Here is a 20,603-nt window from a genome sequence, read left to right on the forward strand (position 1 = left end):
CATTGGCCAAAAAGTTCATCTGGGTTTTCATACCACTGAATGGGAAAACATCAATGAGCTTTTTGGCCAACCCAACAGAATAAAGCCATCATCTTCTTACAGCATCCTTTCTACCAAGAAAGTTTTGTTGGGTAAGATTTGGGGTCCCTCAGTTTTCTTTGTCATCTTGGGATCTGGACTTCCTTATAAGAAGCTTCTGCTATGTGAGGGGGAAGCAGGCAAGGCGCCCTGCCTCACCGCCCGGGCTGGCCGCAAAGGTAACCCTTGATTACACAGTGAGCAGTAAAGCTGCAGGAATAGAAAAATAGTGGACCTTTCGTGTGTCGGTGTGGTGGGATCAGCAGAATGGAAACAGGGCTACTTAGTGTCTACTCAAAGCTGCACTTACTTAAAAGCAATCAGACAAAAAATTCTCATGAAGTTTGCATGTGGTTTCAGAGTGTCTATGTAAATATAGAAATCACTGTCCTAGGTATGAGGTTGGTTGCTGGTGAATGCCAGCAAACTGACCCCTCGTGGGGTTATCTTTAAAGCATGACACCCAAGTTAAGATCTGGTCTCTTGCATTTAACTCTTGTTCTCTGTGAATTCTCTTAGAGCAGGGGTTGGCAAACTTCTTCTGCCAAAAGCCAGATAGTAAATATTTTAGATTTTTGCAGGCCGCAGGCCCTGCACCACCTCCCTCACTGTGCTGTTCTGCACTGCCATGGGCAGTCCATAAATGAACAGGCATAGCTGTGTGCCAGTAAATCTTTACTTATAAAAACAAGGCCCCGCTTGACCTTAAGTCTGCCAACCTCTGCCTTACTGCAAGACAGTAAGGAAGGGGAGGAAGCAGTAAGAGAGTCACCCGCTTTCCCAGAAGAGAAACTACTAGTGGGTTCACATTCTGACATGTACATACGAGGCTAAAGTGAAAGTCACTCAGTCGTGTCCGACTCTCTTTGCGACCCCATGGACTGCACAGTCCATGGAATTCTCCAGGCCAGAACACTGGAGTGGGTAGCCGTTCCCTTCTCCTGGGGATCTTCCCAACCCAGGGATCGAACCCAGGTCTCCCGCCTTGAGGGTGGATTCTTTACCAGCTGAGCCACAAAGGAAGCCCCGAGGCTAAAAGTATTCCTAATAAAGAGACTGTCTGGATCAGGCCAGGGTGGTTGCACAGAACAGTACTGACACGCTCTGAGTCTGGTCCTGGAAGCAGACTCAGTATCGTTCCGCTACTGCAGCCCGGATCCCACAGCCCAGAGCAGGCGCATCAAACACAACATCACACACTCACTCGCCACTGGGTCTTCATTTGTTCTCTCTTCTGCCCTGCAGGCCTCTTCCTCATCCTGGGCTTGATACTCTACCCTGCTGGCTGGGGCTGTCAGAAGGCCATAGGCTACTGCGGACACTACGCGTCGGCCTACAAACCTGGAGACTGCTCACTGGGCTGGGCCTTCTATACCGCCATCGGGGGCACGGTGCTCACCTTCATCTGTGCTGTCTTCTCCGCCCAAGCGGAGATCGCCACCTCCAGTGACAAAGTACAGGAAGAAATCGAAGAGGGGAAAAACCTCATCTGCCTCCTTTAGCTTGGAAGAGACATCAGCGCCGTTTTCTTGCTCGCCGTAACCTTGTGAAATACTTCACTTCTGGTTCCGTCACTTGGGTCAAGTGAAGAACTAGCCTTTACCTACCGAAGCCACATTCCACAGCCTCCCAGGACTGACGGCAGGCCACGTCCAGCCACGCCGAGCATTGCACGTGAGGGTCACGGTGCACATCGTAAGAGATGGAACGAGAAAACAGCACACAAGCCCTGACGTGGAGTTTCGTTCTGTTGGACCCCATCTCCCCCCAAGGCTCAATGAAGGATGATGACCTGAACCATGAAAGCAACAGGTTCTCTGGTAACAGACGAGACCACAGGCCGGATCTGCAGGCGGTTTTAGGCTGCGTGCATCTCTGCCTCAGGGTGAGGTTGGTGTGGGGGGTCCTTCGTTTCGTCGCGTTCTTTCACACTGTCTCCTCTGGGGTCCACAGTGAAGACCGCACATTTCCCGGGGACACCAAGACACTGCCTCTCACTTAGCTGACCTGAGCAGGGACAGTGTGGAATTCTACTGTGGGACTTACTCTAGGCTGAACTCCAGAGTCAGGTGGGTCCACTGAACTGTCACTCTGAGAGTCTAGAAATTTGAGGAGAGAAAGGATGAGGACCTGTCCCACCATGAGAATAAAAGCACAGACAGAATCCTATTAGTAGAGACAGAGTCACTCCACTTCCCAGGCGTAGCACCAGTACTGGCCCAGTCTCCTCTGCCACCAGAAATCCCTTGTTGTTCCCTGAGGGCTAGACCTGCGTTTTGACTGCCGGAGGAAACCTGTTTCCTCCTTCCAGGGACCCAGGTCTCCAGGCTGCTGTGGCTCACTCAGAGAGCGTGCCCGAATCTCAGCCCTTGTGGGGAGACCTTTCCCCGCTGTGCGGGAACCAGGCAGCACCCGGCCGTGTTCCCGCCCCCAGCGGCAGCAGATGACAAGGAGCTGGTCATAGGAGTTACGTTTCTCTAGTTACTGGTGTTGGTCCTGGACGCAGACTCAAATAACATTAAATTGCTCTACCCAGTGAGTTTACAGCAAAGGCTTCATTCTCAGGAAAGCATAGAGTAGAAGGTTCATGCAAAAATGAGAGCAACCAAGCTCCTAGCACCTGCCTACAACTGTTTACAGAAAGAATGAAACACCACTATTAAAAAGGATCCAGGGGCTTTTAATCTAGTTTCTGTAAGTCACCAATAACTGATTCAGGAAAATGTTATTAGCCATCACTTCAACCTTACCCTGGAATGATCAAAGGGACCAAAAGGAACCTAGTCTGATATTACCCTGAACTTCAGAATTACAGGATGCTACAGCAACACTTCCTTAAAACTTAAACAAATGGGATGGATCCACCAAATTTCTGGAAGGATTAAAAGTATGGGTCTCTTTAGGCTTACGAATCTGCTTACTTGAGGGCTTGCTTTGTTTTGAAAAATTTAACAAATAACTAATGAACCTTGTTTGGGCAAGGTATTGTGTGCTAAGCACCACCAGGCATAGAAGAATCCTGGATTCAGATCTTACAACCCTGCCCTGAGTTAATCATCTTAAAGCTATGTGAGTCTGAAAACCATGCCTTGCTGCAGAATTAAGTAATTGCTTTATATTAATACATAGATGGGATGGAGAACTAAAGTTTTATTCCAGTCTGGCCATTGGCCTATGCCAGAAACCATTTTATCTCACAGATTATGACCTAAAGGGCAAGAGAGGTATGGGGTTGGGGGGGGGGGGGGGGGGGAACCAGCCTTTAATGAGTTCACCATTCTTAGACCAAAACTGAGAATAAGCAAAGTGTACATCTGTGACTCTTTTCAAAAAAGCAAAGGGGTAAATATGTGTGCTCACGGCAGCCTGCCATCTGGACTCGGGAAACAAGACCTGCGTAGGTGATGGTGGCCACAAAACAGGGCTCCTGTCCCTGCCGGATAGGGACGCACAAGTCCTGATGCTGTCATACTTATCCCTTTTTAACACTAGGAAATTATTTTCATTAGTAAGAAAAATAAAGTTCCCTCCACCAGGCAAATAATGTTGATTAAAAATACACATTTTTTTCTTAAATTTATCACAAGATTCACTTTTCCTTCTATACAACATAGAGAACCTATGTTATAACTCTGATTTTACACTCTCACTCTCCTCCCAGACAAGTCATAAGCCTGGAGGAGCCTCTGAGCATGTCCATCATCTTTACTGCCCGACTGCTTTTCCACTAAGGCGGGGTGGAGGTACATCCCTAGATCACTCTAATAACAAGTCATAAGTGAAAATGTGCCCTCTCTTGGTCAGAAGAAAGTCACTTGACAGTGTTTACTTCATCAGTCTGAATGTCACAGAAGACCAGAAAAGGTACATGTGCACACACACAAAACCCCAAACCATTAACAACTACTTAAAACACTGATTTGTCAGGCAGAGCACAGATGAAATCTCTCTAGCAGAGAAAGAGTAAAAAGGTAAACGTGGGCCTTTTGAACCTGCAAGTCCATTTAGCCAGGCTTCAGTTAGGATAAATGGAATATAAAAATCATGCTAGCCTAGATGAAAACTGCATGGCTGTTTAAAAACCACTGAATGGGAGGACTGTGTTAGAAAGAAACAGATTGAAAACAATTAGACAATCGTTGACCTACATCTATTTTTCTAATAAATTTCTATCAATCACATAATTGCCTCAGTCTAAAAATCTAATATACCTGGACCATCACTACTACCAAAAAAGTCTTATTTATTTTTTGCCTGCATTTGTGCTTCAAGTTTTGTGATGGGGCTGGGCTTCCTCAGTGAACTCCAAGAAGGCAGAAATGTTTGCTTTGGATTCTGTGGATTCTTTAAACCTGTGTGCTAATTCAACAATTTACATGAATTATGTAAGGGTTTTTGTATACTTATCAAACATCTGTGGTGTAATGATCTTTGTTAAGCATGTATTCTGTAAAGTGCCATAGTCCTTTTTTTTTTTAATGTGTGTAGCATATTTAAAATATATATATATTATACATACACGAGTCTGTGTGAGAGATGTGCAATAACAAAGGTGTATGTATGTTCTGTTTTTTGGGGAACTGGACAGGAATCAGAACAGAGACTGTTTCTGTTTTGGCAAAGGAGAGTTAAAACATTTTGCCTTCACGGCCTAGTCATTAATCCAGAACAATTCTAATGCTACACAGACCTATGTGAAGAAAAGACTGGTATGAAATCATCTTTCCCTGGGTCTAAATTAAAATAATCACTAGATTTATGTGAAAAGTTAAGCCAGCAAGCCAGGCCCAGTTAATGCTAGTCTTTCATGTGAAATGTGAAGCTGCCATGTTGCCTTTTCTGTTAGTGTGATAACTAGTAGCTGGTACATAATCACTAAGGAGCTCTTTCTTAACCTGCTTTGATAGACCACATTAATGCTAGACCACTATTTAAGGGCCAATCTCACACCTTCTCAGCCATGAGGGTCTGCCTAGAACAGACCTCCCTGTGCAATAACACATGGCCCCTGGAAATCCCAGGCCTGCATTTGCACCGGGGCAGCACAAGAAAGGCACGACTGGGATTTCTTCTGAGACTGTGGTGAAACGCCTTCCAAGGTTGGGGGGTCATGAGGTGCTCTGGAGGAACTTGGCACCACTTGATATTATTCAACAACCACTTGAGCCAAATGTAAAACTGTATTACCGCTGACGGACTCAATCAGAGCCTTCGAATTTCTGGTCATCCTATTGTAAACTAATACATTATTTGTCTAGCATTGATTAGGTTCCTGTGCATATGTATTTTCACCACATGCTCCCTACCCTCCCCAGATATGAATTAAACCAGATTTTGCAAACTTATTCTGATTCTTTCAAGTCTCATTATTTCAATAATGATGTGTATAATCTGATCAAGAAAATATCTACCAAATTTCTAACATTAACATATGTAATACTGGTGATAAGATATTCAAGTGTTTTAACTCTGCCATTCACTAATAATATATATACACCTACCTGAGGTTAGCTTTAACTTGAAGTATATATTTCTTCCCCTGAGAAGCATTGATGTAATTATAAATAGGAAAAAATAAAAATAAAAACCCTCTCATATGCTATACAGTTATCTAAATTTTGAAGAAATATGGAAATACTTCAAAGTATTATGAATATAATGTAAAGAAATGTGTACAACAAGGGAAAAGTCAACTGAAGGGCACGTTCTCCTCTTCCAACAAGAATACCACAATTAAAAGCCAATCATGGAGCAATACACATCCACATTTCCTGAAGGTAATCCTGCCCATAAAAAGCTTCATCTAGAAACAGAACTCCACTTTATAAACTCAAGACACGAACAACCCTTTTCATAAACTCTTATTCAACGCTCCATATCACGTGAAGAACTTAGAACATAGAAAAATAGCTTTATTTTCTTGATCTAGGGCCTGTGACAGCTGACACTACTGTATGCTTTGGCTTCTAAGCATTTGAGACATTTTAACATTCCTGACATGTGCCAGATTTCTAATAGGAATCAACATTAAAAGCTGACAAAATTATCCAAGTCAATAAAGGCAAGTTTTTTCCAAACAAATTACAGTCTAAATAATGCAAGTGAAACTGGACCTTTCCAGTTGCTTTCTCAGCTGTTACTACACCTTTCCCAAAAGTCAGCCCACAAGAGGAAGGGCCTGACTGTGAATGTCCGCACAGGCAGGGCAGCCCACCCCGTGCTTCACATCTCACACCGAGCTTCTGCTTGTTTTTGCTACCAGCTTGATCTTCCCAGAACACACTGCATTCAGCTCACTCCTAGCTCTCCTTAGAAATCTCTGCTTAACATAGTAACAGTCTTGACACCTATCCTGGACATTTCCTTTAAGGGAGTTATTTCAGTAGTTTCCAATCATTCAGTACCTTTCTTTTACTCCCAAACACTAAAGGTCTTGTAAGAGCCTCAAAGCAGATTTCTAACCTCCTCTCTAAAGCAGCCAGTAACTCTCTTCATTTCAGGACCCCACCGGTTGCCTAGTCACACAATTGTGGCCATCTGCGGGTGCCCCTGCTATCTTCTTCACTGCCGCTTCCTCCTCACCCTGGAGAGTTCTGCAAGATAAGTCTTTAAGACACGACCTGCTCACTTTGCTTAGATACACAGGATGTAAATAAAAGCATAAATGAATAAGAGGAAGTAGTAAAACCACATGGAAAAGAAAAATCAATCAAATAACTTGTAGCTCTTTGACTTTTTATAGTCAAATATCCTGAAAAATCTAGTATCTGTACAAGCAGTCCACCAAGGGCAGATGTTTGGGAGAAACCACTAAACTATCCTTAAGACAAGGAGGCCCGAATGAAGGCAGGAGATGGTGAAGACAATGAGACGAAGAGACGTTAGGAAGAAAGAAGGGACAGCTTGGGGACTGATCAGAAGCAGTCTGGGGATTGGGGGAGGGAGTCTAAGATGGTTTGGGCACTGGGCAGAAAGCGGTGCCTTCACCTAGATCAGGAACCCAGCAGGGACTGAGACTGAAGGCATGAAGGTTCAGCCCAGGCTGCCAACGTGAAGTCCCATGTGCAGCTAGAAATACACGGTGGAGAGAAGACCAGCTGGGTGACAGAGACTTGGGACTCTTCAACATGGACAGCAGTAAGAATTTTTAACCTTTATACATGTTTCATGGGCAGGTACTATGCTAAGCACTTCTTTTTAATTCACTTATTCATCAAAACCCTATGAGCAGAAACTAATATCCTCATTTTATAGATGTATTAACTGTCACCCAAGTAACTTAACTGAGGTTAAGCAGTTTATCCCACATGAAAAAGCTGGTAAGTGGCAAAGCCAAAGTTCAAATACAGGTTTGACACCAAAGACTACATTCTCCAACAGCTGTAGTTTCTTTCTACCCATAACAGAGTGAGAAAACAAATACAAACCCCAAGGAGACACCAACATCTGCATACTAAACTCTCAGAATAACTTCCAAATTTCATTCCAAAAAAGCGACACCATAAGATGACAACTGATGAAAACACTGCTCCCCTTTCAGAGAAAAACCTGGTAATTTTTCATACTTTCCAAGATGACAACATATATCTCAATTTGCTCAATCCTGAGAACAGCATTAAAAATTCACCAAGTACATGACAGTGGTAAAAAATGATAGTTTTATTATAAACAATCTCTGAACAACAGGGTTCTATTGTATATAGCACAGGGAACTATATTCAATATCCTGGGATAAACCATATGGAAAAGGAGTATTTTTTTTAAATGTATATATGTGTTTAACTGAGTCACTTTGCTGCATAGCATAAACACAAAATTGTACTTTTCAACTATGCTTCCATAAAAAAAATTATAAATAATCTCTCATCCAGAATAAGCAGCCATTATGATTACATAAGGGGCCTATTTTCTTCATAGCTAACATGACAATTAAATAAGGATTTGTTTTCAACCTAAGTTTCTCCAAACACACACACACACACACACACACACACACAAATGCCAAAGACCACTGAGGAAGTCAGCACTGCTGTGAAGAGCAGGCAGCAGGTACTTACCCACATGTTGTGGAGGTAGGCCTTGGTCTGGAGATTTTCAAAAATACACGCTGTACTTTTTTTCTTGATTACTGAATTGTTTTCTAGAGTCCATTGTCCCTAAAGGATGGATATGAATTACTGGAAATGTGGAAAATGGAAAAGAGAAAACTGGAAAAAGGTGGCACTGGGTGATGGAAGCAACCCCATGTTTGGCCAGAGTCAGGGGCCCTGCGCCTGGCTGCCTCTCCCCTGCCCACCACCACCACTCACTGAGTGACTGGGGTAGTTTCCTGTTCCTCTATAAAACAGGGCCCAGAAACAGAAATTCCAGCATAGGCTTGGTGTGAGGGTTAAGTAACCAACTCATGTGAAGCATTTAGTATAGTTTCTGATATATAGAAAGTCCCCAGTAGTATGTTATTTTTAGAAAAAAGTTAAAAGAATCTTCTGTCCAGACTAATATCATTTAGAGTCGATCTTAAAAATGAAGTGTTGTCCTAAAAATTGTGAAGAATAAACATGACCTGTTGTTGTTAAACCCAATCTAGTTTTTACCTAGAGAGGCTCAATGGCTTGGCTACCTTGGCCAGCAATTTTTTTCCATCCTGTCCTAGTCATCTATGGCTTAGGGCTTTCAGCAAGTGGAAGATTCCTCTGTAGATACAAGATACATGATCACTCCTATTTATAAACAAGGAGTATCAGCTGAGCCCATCATCTGTGGGAAACCAGAATGCTCAGAAAACCTTCCAATTATTTGTTAAACCCTATTGATGGAAAAGCCTTCTTAGAAAAGGAACATCCAATCACGGCACAGTGTAAATGAAGACGGAGATGGAGGCATAAATTGATACAATTTTCTGGAGAGCAATTTGGCAATGCACATCAAAGATCATAAAAATCTACACTTAGCTTTGACCAAGCATATTGTCCTAAGGCAAGAACACAAGCTTGGGTCCCCAATTTAGCAATAATATATTCCTTGGTAAGTTATTTATAATTAAAAAAAAAAAAAAAACTGAAATTCAGAACCTAAAAGAGTAACAGGATTTGACAGGTAACATGTGACACATGCATATAAAGGTATCTATACAGCCGCTGTTACAGAAGTAATTCATGATACGAAAAATTCAACATATTTATATCACAATTGGAAAAAAGATTACAAACCATCGTGTAAGTTAAAATTCTCTAGTAAAAAAGTCATAGGAAATCGACTCAAGATAGCTCAGGGAGAAAAGGATAAGAGTATTACTTGGAGAAAATAATACCCAGCCAGCAGAATAGGGGTGTGCAGTCAGGCCTCACAGAGGAAACAGAAAGCTGGGAAGACCTTGGCTGTGTCCCTCACCCTACCTCTTTTGCATGTCTGCTTTATTCTCCACTTCCATCACACGTCAGTTTTCTAGTAACTCTTTCGAAGTCTTGGCAGAATATGGTTATCCACATGGCCCAACTCTGAAACAGTATAATTCTAGACAAATCTACTTTCAGAGTAAAAATTTAATAAGTCATGTATGAGTCCACTATGGCCAGGTGACATCCAGTGCCAGTGTGGTCTTCAGGGGTCCAAAGAAACGGGGTTTGTGAGAGCTAGACAGACATCCTTAAGAGACCAATTACAAGGCTGTAGAGTTCTTAATATTAGAGAGAAAAGTGGTCTTCCTAGAAAATTAACGGAAAGAAATGAACCAAATTTTAACAGTAGCTATTTGTGGGTATAAAATCATGAGCCACTGTAACTCCTTTTGCTGTAAATATTTTTTTAAATTCATATGAAATGTAATCTTAATTTTATAAATAAGTTAATTTTAAAAGCTTAACTAGCAGGTCATTATGATATAATACCAAGTGAGGGAAAAACAGGACAAAAATTCCCTTTATATCCCTTAACTGTATAAAATATGTATGTATACAAAAAGAATGGAAAAAATACAATAAACATTAACAGTGGTATCTCTAGATGATAAAAATTACATATTGTTTTTCTCACTTATTTTCCATATTTTCAGTAGTCCTCCAACAGATACCTATCTCCTTCATACTAGAAAAACATCAGTTGGAGGGAGGCGTATGCCCAGTGGGCTCAGTTTTTGTATAGGAGACAATAATGTTGTAGGAACTTCTGTAACCACCAGAAAAAAAAGTTATTCAGGGCATTTTCTTCCTAGCTCTCAAACTCCTGAATAATATTATAAACTGTCATGGTAACAACATCTCATGACCATGATTTATCTCGAGAATTACTGGCCCACAAAATTTTTAGAGTTCTGCAGGAATTCTAGGACAGGAATTCTAAGATTAAAGCTAAGTACTATAAAACAAAGAGTTAAATAAAATGTGCATGCTATGGTTCTACAAATTCAACTGTTTAAATGTACAGAAGGTAACAGTCAACATATGAAACACTATAAGGCAGAAGAGGATTAATGACTTTCTCTCTCCAGTAAAGATAAAATGGGTTTCAGTGGCAGAAGAATTTTAACTACACCATCAGCCATGCCAACTCCAGAAAGTTATGAGCTGAAAAATAAATCAAGCTTTATTATTGGATAATCTTGAAATTTAACACTCACTGCACTGTTACATGCTGGCTCCTATGTTCCTTGCCATTTGAAAACATAAACAGTGGTGATGAAAATTCTCTAAGTTGAAGGCTTTGTCTTATCAAAACCACAGTTAAACTGTAAATATGAAGCCCACAAGAAGGGTAAGAACACGAGAGGGGAGCCTTCCCCTATTTTGCTTCTAATCAAGGATATCTACTGTATTCATCTAGGATAGATTAGTGGCAACATCTGGCTGGCTTGGAAATTTTCTACAGATTCCTTTCTATCTTTCTATAGACTGTGATAAATCTTAAAGTTTAAAAATACCCATCCTTACAAAAAGCATACTGTTGTATAAAATGTACCCTAAAATTCTAGTAGAAATATTTCACTTTCCATATTTAACCACTGAGTTACAACCTTTTAGTTTAATAAACAAGAATTAGAAACAATTCTAGTGTTTTAAAACATACAATTCTACTCTAAATAAATTTATACTATGGTACTTGAAAAATCTATCAAAGTACAGATTTTTAAACAGCCTCAATTATTTTTACATTAACCGCTTTTATTTCACCTCTAAAATTCTTAATCACAAGGAATCAGTAAATTCCTTTAAACATTTAACTTAAGGAAAAAATGGAAGAAGATACAGTGAAATGGTGAGTGACAGCACAGTAATTCTAATAAGGGAAAATTGCACAAAAAATGTAACAGATTCTGTATGTAAACAGTTAATGTAGATTTTTACCAATAAAAATGCAAAATTAGGTGCTAATGCAGTGTTTTCAGAAAAAGATAAAGCAATAACTATAAAAAGCATTATGTACTACAAATGATTTACAGAAGCAACTAAAATATAATTAAACATAAACTCCCTCTAAAATGCAAACCATACATTATATCAACATGATTTACAAAAGGCCTATATCCAATGAAAATCCAAAGTCACTTTTAGGTAACACCCAGAAAACTCAAAATGCTGTTCCTATTTTAATTTAACATGAATTTCTCAAATAAGATTCACCATAAGCACTTTTTTAGACTATGTTTTTTATGTCCTCTTTAGATAACCAAATGAAAAATCTAGCAATACACAAACTGGTACTTTCATCAGTACATAAAACAACAGCAGGTAGTGAGGTTAGGAAACAGAAAACAGGTTCAATCGAATCGATGCAACACTAGTATAGAGGCATCCATGTTAACCCACAAGGAAAGGTCTGGACCACAAAACAGGTTTTCTGTTTTGAATTTAGCTTCTAGTCTGTGTATTTTGACCTTAAAGTGGTCAAACTATTTAACTAGTGAATCTCATGTTCCACTACCTACAAAAGTCTAAAGCAACAGAAAAACTGTCATGTCGTTTTTAAAAATCAAATGTGGTATTTCTATATACATTGACCCTCTGTATAATTACTGCCTCTGAGGTACTAATACAGTATTTAAAATTACACAAACAAACATCCAGTAAACAGCATTTTATTTTATGACACTCTGTGTTAATACAATAAATATACAAAACTTCCAAACCACTGAAAACATGCAACATTAGAGGGACAGATGGAGGGCATTTATACAGAACCATGACAATCACCATAATGGCAGCGCAATATTACTCGTTGACAAAATATACAAACACCCTTAGATAAATAATCCCAGTTCCAAATTAAAAACCACTGAGCAATGATTTTCCAGTGTTCAAACTTTTGTTTGAAATAAAATAGCCACAACAATACTACAAACTGAAAACTGACGTGGTTCCTTACAATGTGAAGACCATTTCATGATTGTGATACTGGGTAATGCTAATATTAAATATAAAACACTAACAAATGCCAATCTTTTACTGAGTGCAAATGTGACTATTTACTAATAATTGTTAAGAGAATAGAGATTATAAGAATTAAAAACCCCTCTACTTTATCAAACTGTTAAGCAATGCCATCATTTTAATGCACATTTATGTTTTTAAAAAACATTTTCCTCTTTATTAAGCTTGTATTAACCCAAATAACTGGAATTTAAAACAACACTTCCGCCATCCAAACAAAAAAAGGTACTGTTGGTTGTAATTATTCTTTGCTACTTAGCAATAGAGGATTTCTACAGAACAGAGAGAAGCATTCATAATTCTTGAAGAAAAGTACTGATATCTCAGTATTCTTCAAAAGTCTCTATGATAAAGTTTTCATCTGCAGTTTAAGGAGAAACGAAAGGAACTTGAAAGATAATGACAGACATAAGTGCTTTTGTTGTATTTTGTGGTTAATGTTTTGAATATTTGTAAAATCCACACTCAACAAAGGATACTGATGAAACATTTTTCAGTAAGATTATAGGCTCTAAAAAACTTGAATGGGCTTATTTGGTTGAGAAAGTAGGTAGAGATTGTCACTGATCAGAAATATTCATAAAAACAGCTTTAAATTCATACTCTGAATCCTATTTTCATCAGAATAAAAGAAATATTTTCCAAGTATATTACTTCAACAAAGTCCCAAATAAATCAACGTAAACACCATCTGGATGAATCTGAGTTATATCTAGCATCACACAAAGCTTCTTTCATAAATAGGAGAATTTACCATCCTACCCCTAGGATGAAACTCATTTTAACTCCAAATTTGGGGGGAAGAATAAAAATGATTTAACCATTTACACCCAGCTGATTTTTAAGTATCAATTAATATAATCCAACAGACTACCCTTCCTTAAAATCAAATTGAATAAAACATACTCATTATTCTACAATCTGAGGTTTGCTAATGACTTCCAAAACAACAGTATCATGACTTTACAAGTGTCTCTGAGGCATTTAATCAGTTATTTAAAATGATTCAAAGTTTCAATCCAAGAATGAAGTCCTGTGCTGCATGGTAACAATTTAACATGATTATGTCCGTAATTAATGCATTCAATCATATCTGTATTTTCTCACTTGGTTCAAGTTAAATGTTTTATTTTTTCTATTGCTACAGATTTTAGTGTGTTCAGTGAGTCTCAAAAATTCAAAGACTGAGGTGCATTAGGGATTCAAGTATAGTGAAGTACCAGGGTCTTTTTATTTTTAATGCCAACTGGACATGAGAGGCTAAAAGAAAAATATCTTAAATACTGTTATGTTCTCTTAGGACACGGAGTTAGGCTAGACTTTAACACCTCTGTTAAAAATTACACAAGCATACCCCAAAAGAGAGCTGCCAAACACAATCTCAGTTCAATTAAAAAGAGTAGCCACACGAATATACCAAAGTTTCCAAACAGTAATATTTTACTATGGCATGAATACTGAAAATTAAAAACAAAAAGGTATTATCATCACTACATCCTATTCCACCAATTATCTACTTTTTTTTGGATAATGCACTGCGTGTTATATTATATCCTCATATTACATCCCAGTACATTTTTATTTAAAAGAAAGTATTACAGAAAATCATTTCTATGATTCTATAAACAACTCCCCAATCCTACAACCATAAGCAGTGCATAACCCAAAATACTAATTCTTTTAAGAAACATGGTATCCATGCAAGATCAGAGATTGATTATCAAAATATCAACTACTCTAAAAAAAGAAAATAAAAAGATAAAATTTACATTATCTGCTTTGAAATGCACACAGGCTCTTCACTGGTGACTGAAATTGCTAAAAAGCAAGCCAATTTAAAAGTCCCTAAGTCTCTGATGTCCTATTTCTTTCAATATAAATAAGGAAAAGGAATGAAGCATTGCTTTCCTGCTCAAATGTGTAATTTTTATGTCTAAGATTCTTGAAAGGAGGACTGCAGCAAGTACTAAGTGCATTTTTCAGTAAGTGCCATGTTAATGTCAGTGTGGCACCACTGAAATCATCCGCTGAATATTCATCCCCCAAAAAACACGGAGAATATTTACTTTGTATGTACTATTTTTTCTGCAAGGGGCACTGAACTATTGAGAAACTGTCAGGTAAATAATAAGACGAGGAAGTTTTTCTGGTTTTAGCCCATGCACAAGATATTAGGAAATATACGTGCTGTGTGTACTGTGTGTTTGGGAAAAAAAAAAATTTATAGAATACAGTAACTAGAGAAAAAGGTACAATCAAAAGGTAACAGTGCATTGTCGGAAGACTCTCTAAATTTGGTTACCCTTGAACGCATTCTGAGCTGCACTGCTTGCTGCAGTTGAAGCTGCATTTGCGGCTGCAGTCTGGACAGTTTTGTTGGACATCACACCTGTTGCAAACTCTTGTTGGGCCTTCTCAAAACTAGCACCTGTTGTGCGATACAGTCCATGTACCTAGGGAGGCACAGAAAAGTGGGAGAAGATGAGTGGTAATCTTACATGTTCATTATCAACAGCTCTCCAGCTAGTCTCAACATGACTCAGAGATACAAAGACTAGATGTGAGGCAGGCAGGATTCCTAAGATCAAGGACATCAGCCCCTACACTGGAACACAACACTGCATATAAATATTTTCTTAAAACAGACTTTTCCTTTTCATCTGCAATGCAGAAGAGATAATTATGCCTGTGCCAAACCAAGAATAATTTAAAAAGCAGCTTAACCAAAAGCAAAAAGCTGTGCTTTCCACTGTACCAAGTTAAGATATTTACAGCCTTAAAACGACTGGTTTAAACATAACAAACCCCTTAGGATATACAGTAGAAATAGCAAATAGATTCAAGGGATTAGATCTGATAGAGTACCTGAAGAACTATAGATGGAGGTTTGTAACATTGTACGGCAGGCAATAATGAAAACCATCCCCAAGAAAAAGAAATTAAAAAGGCAAGTGGTTGTCTGAGAAGGCCTTACAAACAGCTATGAAAAGAAGAGAAGCGAAACGCAAAAGACAAAAGGAAAGGTATACACTTCCGAATGCAAAGTTCCAAAGAACAGCAAGGAGAGATAAGAAAGCCTTCCTCAGTGATCAGTGTGAAGAAATAGAGGAAAACAACAGAATGGGAAAGACTAGAGATCTCTTCAAGAAAATTAGAGATACCAAGGGAACTTCTCATGCAAAGATGGGCACAATAAAGGACAGAAATGATACTAACAAAAGCAGAAGATATTAAGAAGAGGTGGAAAGAATACACAGAAGAACTATATGAAAAAGATCTTAATGACCCAGATAACCATGATGGTGTGATCACTGACCTAGAGCCAGACATCTTGGAATGTGAAGTCAAGTGGGCCTTCGGAAGCATTACTACGAACTAAGCTAGTGGAGGTGACAGAATTCCAGTTGAACTATTTCAAATCCTAAAAGATGATGCTGTGAAAGTGTTGCACTCAAGATGCCAGTAAATTTGGAAAACTCAGCAGTGGCCACAGGACTGGAAAAGGTCAGTTTTTATTTCAATACCAAAGAAGGGCAATGTCAAAGAATGTTCAAACTACTGCACCATTGCACTCATTTCACATGCTAGCAAGGTCATGTTCAAAATCCTTCAAGTTCAGTTCAGTTGCTCAGTCGTGTCCGACTCTTTGCAACCCCACGGACTGCAGCATACCAGGCCTCCCTGTCCATCACCAACTCCCGGAGTTTACTCAAACTCATGTCCACTGAGTCAGTGATACCATTCAACCATTTCATCCTCTGTCATCTCATTCTCCTCCCGCCTTCAATCTTTCCCAGCATCAGGGTCTTTTCCAATGAGTCAGTTCTTCGCATCACGTGGCCAAAATATTGGGAGTTTCAGCTTCAGCATCAGTTCTTCCGATGAATATTCAGGACTGAGTTCCTTTAGGATGGACTGGTCGGACCTCCTTGCTGTCCAAGGGACTCTCAAGAGTCTTCTCCAACACCACAGTTCAAAAGCCTCAATTCTTCAGCACTCAACTTTCTTTATAGTCCAACTCTCACTTCCATACATGACTACTGGAAAAATCACAGCTTTGACTAGACAGACCTTTGTTGGCAAAAAGCAGAGTGATCACACCATCTCTACTTTTTAATAAGCTGTCAAGGTTGGTCATAACTTTTCTTGCAAGGAGCAAGGATCTTTTAATTTCATGGCTGCAGTCACCATCTGCAGTGAGTTTGGAGCCCCAAAAACTAAAGTCTCTCACTGTTTTCACTGTTTCCCCATCTATTTGCCATAAAGTGATGGGACCAGGTGCCATGATCTTAGTTTTCTGAATGTTGAGATTTAAGCCAGCTATCTCGCTCTCCTCTTTCACTTTCATCAAGAGGCTCTTTAGTTCCTCTCTTCCTGCCATAAGGATAGTGTCATCTGCATATCTAAGGTTATTGATATTTCTCCCAGCAATCTTGATTCCAGCTTGTGCTTCATCCAGTCTGGCATTTCTCATAATATACTCTGCATATAAGCTAAATAAGCAGGATGACAATATACAGACTTGACGTACTCCTTTCCAGATTTGGAACCAGTCTGTTATTCCATGTCCAGTTCTAACTGTTGCTTCCTGACCAGCATACAGATTTCACAGGAGGCACCTCAGGTGGTCTGGTATTCCCATCTCCTGAAGAGTTTTCCACAGTTTGTTGTGATCCACATGGTCAAAGGCTTTGGCACAGTTAATAAAGGAAAAGTAGATGTTTTTCTGCAATTCTAGCTTTTTCAGTGATCCAACAGATGCTGGCAATTTGATCTCTGGTTCCTCTGCCTTTTCTAAATCCAGCTTGAACATCTGGAAGTTCATGGTTCATGAACTGTTGAAGCCTGGCTTGGAGAATTTTGAGCATTACTTTGCTAGCATGTGAGAAGAGTGCAATTGTGCACTCGTCATTTGAGCATTCTTTGGGACTGCCTTTCTTAGGGACTGGAATGAAAACTGACCTTTTCCAGTCCTGTGGCCACTGCTGAGTTTTCCAAATTTACTGGCATCTTGAGTGCAACACTTTCACAGCATCATCTTTTAGGATTTGAAATAGTTCAACTGGAATTCTGTCACCTCCACTAGCTTAGTTCGTAGTAATGCTTCCGAAGGCCCACTTGACTTCACATTCCAAGATGTCTGGCTCTAGGTCAGTGATCACACCATCATGGTTATCTGGGTCATTAAGATCTTTTTCATATAGTTCTTCTGTGTATTCTTTCCACCTCTTCTTAATATCTTCTGCTTTTGTTAGTATCATTTCTGTCCTTTATTGTGCCCATCTTTGCATGAGAAGTTCCCTTGGTATCTCTAATTTTCTTGAAGAGATCTCTAGTCTTTCCCATTCTGTTGTTTTCCTCTATTTCTTCACACTGATCACTGAGGAAGGCTTTCTTATCTCTCCTTGTTATTCTTTGGAACTCTGCATTCAATTTGGTATATCTTTCTTTTTCTCCTTTGCCTTTCGCTTCTCTTCTTTTCACAGCTATTTGTAAGGCCTCCTCAGACAACCATTTGCCTTTTTGCATTTCTTTTTCTTGGGAATGGTCTTGATCACTGCCTCCTGAACAATGTCACAAACTTCTGTCCATAGTTCTTCAGGCGCTCTGACTATCAGATCTAATCCCTTGAATCTATTTATCAATTCACTGTAAAGCTGTAAGGGATTTTATTTAGGTCATACCTGAATGGTCTAGTGGTTTTCCCTACTTTCTTCAATTTAAGTCTGATTTTGACAATAAGGAGTTCATGATCTGAGCCAAGTCAGCTCCCGGATTGTTTTTGCTCACTGTATAGAGCTTCTCCATCTTTGGCTGCAAAGAATAATAATCAATCTGATTTTGGTATTAACCATCTGGTGATGTCCACGTGTAGAGTCTTCTCTTGTGTTGTTGGAACAGGGTATTTGTTATGATCACTGTGATCTTGGCAAAACTCTGCTAGCCTTTGCCCTGTTTCCTTCTGTACTCTAAGGCCAAATTTGCCAATTACTCCAGGCATTTCTTGACTTCCTACTTTTGCATTCCAGTCCCCTATAATGAAAAGGACATCTTTTTTGGGTGTTAGTTCTAGATCTTGTAGATCTTCATAGAACCGTTCAACTTCAGCTTCTTCCACATTACTGGTCAGGGCATAGACTTGGATTACTTTGAATCTGAATGGTTTGCCTTGGAAACAAATCGAGATCATTCTGTCATTTTTGAGACCGCATCCAAGTACTGCATTTCAGACTCTTTTGTTGACTATGATGGTTACTCCACTTCTTCTAAGGGATTCTTGCCCACAGTAGTAAATATACTGGTCATCTGAGTTAAAGTTACCCATTCCAGTCCATTTTAGTTTGCTGATTCCTAAAATGTCTACGTTCACTCTTGCCATCTCCTGTTTGACCACTTCCAATTTGCCTTGATTCATGGACCTAACATTCCAGGTGCCTATGCGATACTGCTCTTTACAGCATTGGACTTCACTTCCATCACCACACATCCACAACTGGGTTGTGTTGTTTTTGCTTTGACTCCGTCTCTTCATTCTTTTTGGAGTGATTTCTCCACTGATCTCCAGTTGCATATTGGGCACCTACCAACCTGTGGAGTTCACCTTTAAGTATCCTATCTTTTTGCCTTTTTATACTGTTCATGGGTTTCTGAAGGCAAGAATACTGAAGTGGTTTGCCATTCCCTTCTCCAGTGGACCACGTTTTGTCAGAACTCTCCACCATGACCCGTCCATCTTGGGTGGCCCTAAATGGCATGGCTCATAGTTTCATTGAGTTAGACAAGGCTGTTGTCCATGTGATCAGACTGGTTAGTTTTCCATGACTGTGTTTTTCAGTCTGTCTGCTGTGAAATTGCATTTAGAACCAAACCCCATACTCGCCAGAGGCTGAAGGCTCAGAAGGCTCAAACATACCTTGTGTGCACCAGGACCCAGAGACCCCACAGAGACTGAGACAGAACTGTGTCTGGGTGTCTCCTGAGGAGGTACAAGTTAGCAGTGGACTGCTGCGGGGGCAGGGGCTCTGGGTGCAGTAGACCTGGGTATGGCATAAGCCCTCTTGGAGAAGGTCGCCATTAACCCACCATGGAGCCACCGGAATTTACAGAGAACTGGGGAAACAGACTCTTGGAGGGCACAAACACAACCCTGTGTGCACCAGGACCCAGGAGGAAGGAGCAGTGACCCCACGAGAGACTGACTCAGACTTTCCCGTGAGGGTCCAGCAGTCTCCAGCAGAGGCGTGGGTTGGTGGTGGCCTGCTGCGGGGTTGGCGGCAGCCTGCTGCGGGGTTGGCGGCACTGAGGGTAGCAGTGTGTGCCTGGGGCCTTTTGAAGGAGGTTATCTTCATTACCTCCACCATAGTTTGGCCTCAGGTCAAGTAACAGGGAAGGAACACAGCCCCTCCCTTCAACAGAAAACTGATTAAAGATTTATTGAGCATGGCCCCACCCATCGGAACAAGACCCAGTTTCCCTCTCAGTCATTCCCATCAGGAAGCTTCCATAAGCCTCTTATCCTTCTCCATCAGAGGGCAGACAGACTGAAAACCACAATCACAGAAAACTAATCAATCCTTCAAGTTAGGCTTCAACAGTACATGAACTGAAAACTTCCAGATGTACAAGGTGGATTTAGAAAAGGCAGAGGAACCAGAGATCAAATTGCCAACATTTGTTGGATAATAGAAAAAGCGAGAATTCCAGAAAAACATCTACTTCTGCTTTACTGACTACAGTAAAGCCTTTGACTGTATGGAATGCAACAAACTGTGAAAAATTCTTTGAGAGATTGGAATACCAGACGACCTTACCTGCCTCCTGAGAAAACTAAATGCAGATCAAGAAGCAACAGTTAAAACCAAACATGGAACAACAGACTGGTTCAAAATTAGGAAACAAATGTGTCAAGGCTGTATACTGTAAGCCCATTTATTTAACTTATATGCAGAGTACATCATGCAAAATGTCGGGCTGGATGAATCACAAGCTGAAATCAAGATTGTCAGGAGAAATATCAATAACCTCAGACATGCGGATGATACCACTCTTATGGCAGAAACTGAAGAGGAACTAAAGAGTTTCTTAATGAGAATGAAAGAGGAG

At 40.0% G+C, this 20,603-nt stretch overlaps 2 protein-coding genes across 13 annotated transcripts in view; one reads left to right on the plus strand and one right to left on the minus strand.

The window, feature by feature from the left end:
* LHFPL2 (LHFPL tetraspan subfamily member 2) overlaps positions 1-5,423 on the plus strand; it is a 168,705-nt gene extending 163,282 nt beyond the window's left edge. For all 11 annotated transcript variants that reach the window (XM_061158111.1, XM_061158113.1, XM_061158114.1 and 8 more), the window contains one exon: positions 1,324-5,423. In XM_061158111.1, the coding sequence (XP_061014094.1) occupies positions 1,324-1,580 (257 nt within the window). In that variant the 3' untranslated portion in view covers positions 1,581-5,423. The remainder of the gene's footprint in view (positions 1-1,323) is intronic.
* A 6,709-nt stretch (positions 5,424-12,132) lies between these two features.
* The window catches only part of SCAMP1 (secretory carrier membrane protein 1), a 128,109-nt gene continuing 119,638 nt past the window's right edge, over positions 12,133-20,603 (minus strand). For both annotated transcript variants that reach the window (XM_061158105.1, XM_061158104.1), the window contains exon 9: positions 12,133-14,953. In XM_061158105.1, the coding sequence (XP_061014088.1) occupies positions 14,789-14,953 (165 nt within the window). In that variant the 3' untranslated portion in view covers positions 12,133-14,788. The remainder of the gene's footprint in view (positions 14,954-20,603) is intronic.

The sequence above is a fragment of the Dama dama genome, chromosome 12 (assembly GCF_033118175.1).
Source record: "Dama dama isolate Ldn47 chromosome 12, ASM3311817v1, whole genome shotgun sequence".
NCBI classification, from domain to species: domain Eukaryota; kingdom Metazoa; phylum Chordata; class Mammalia; order Artiodactyla; family Cervidae; genus Dama; species Dama dama.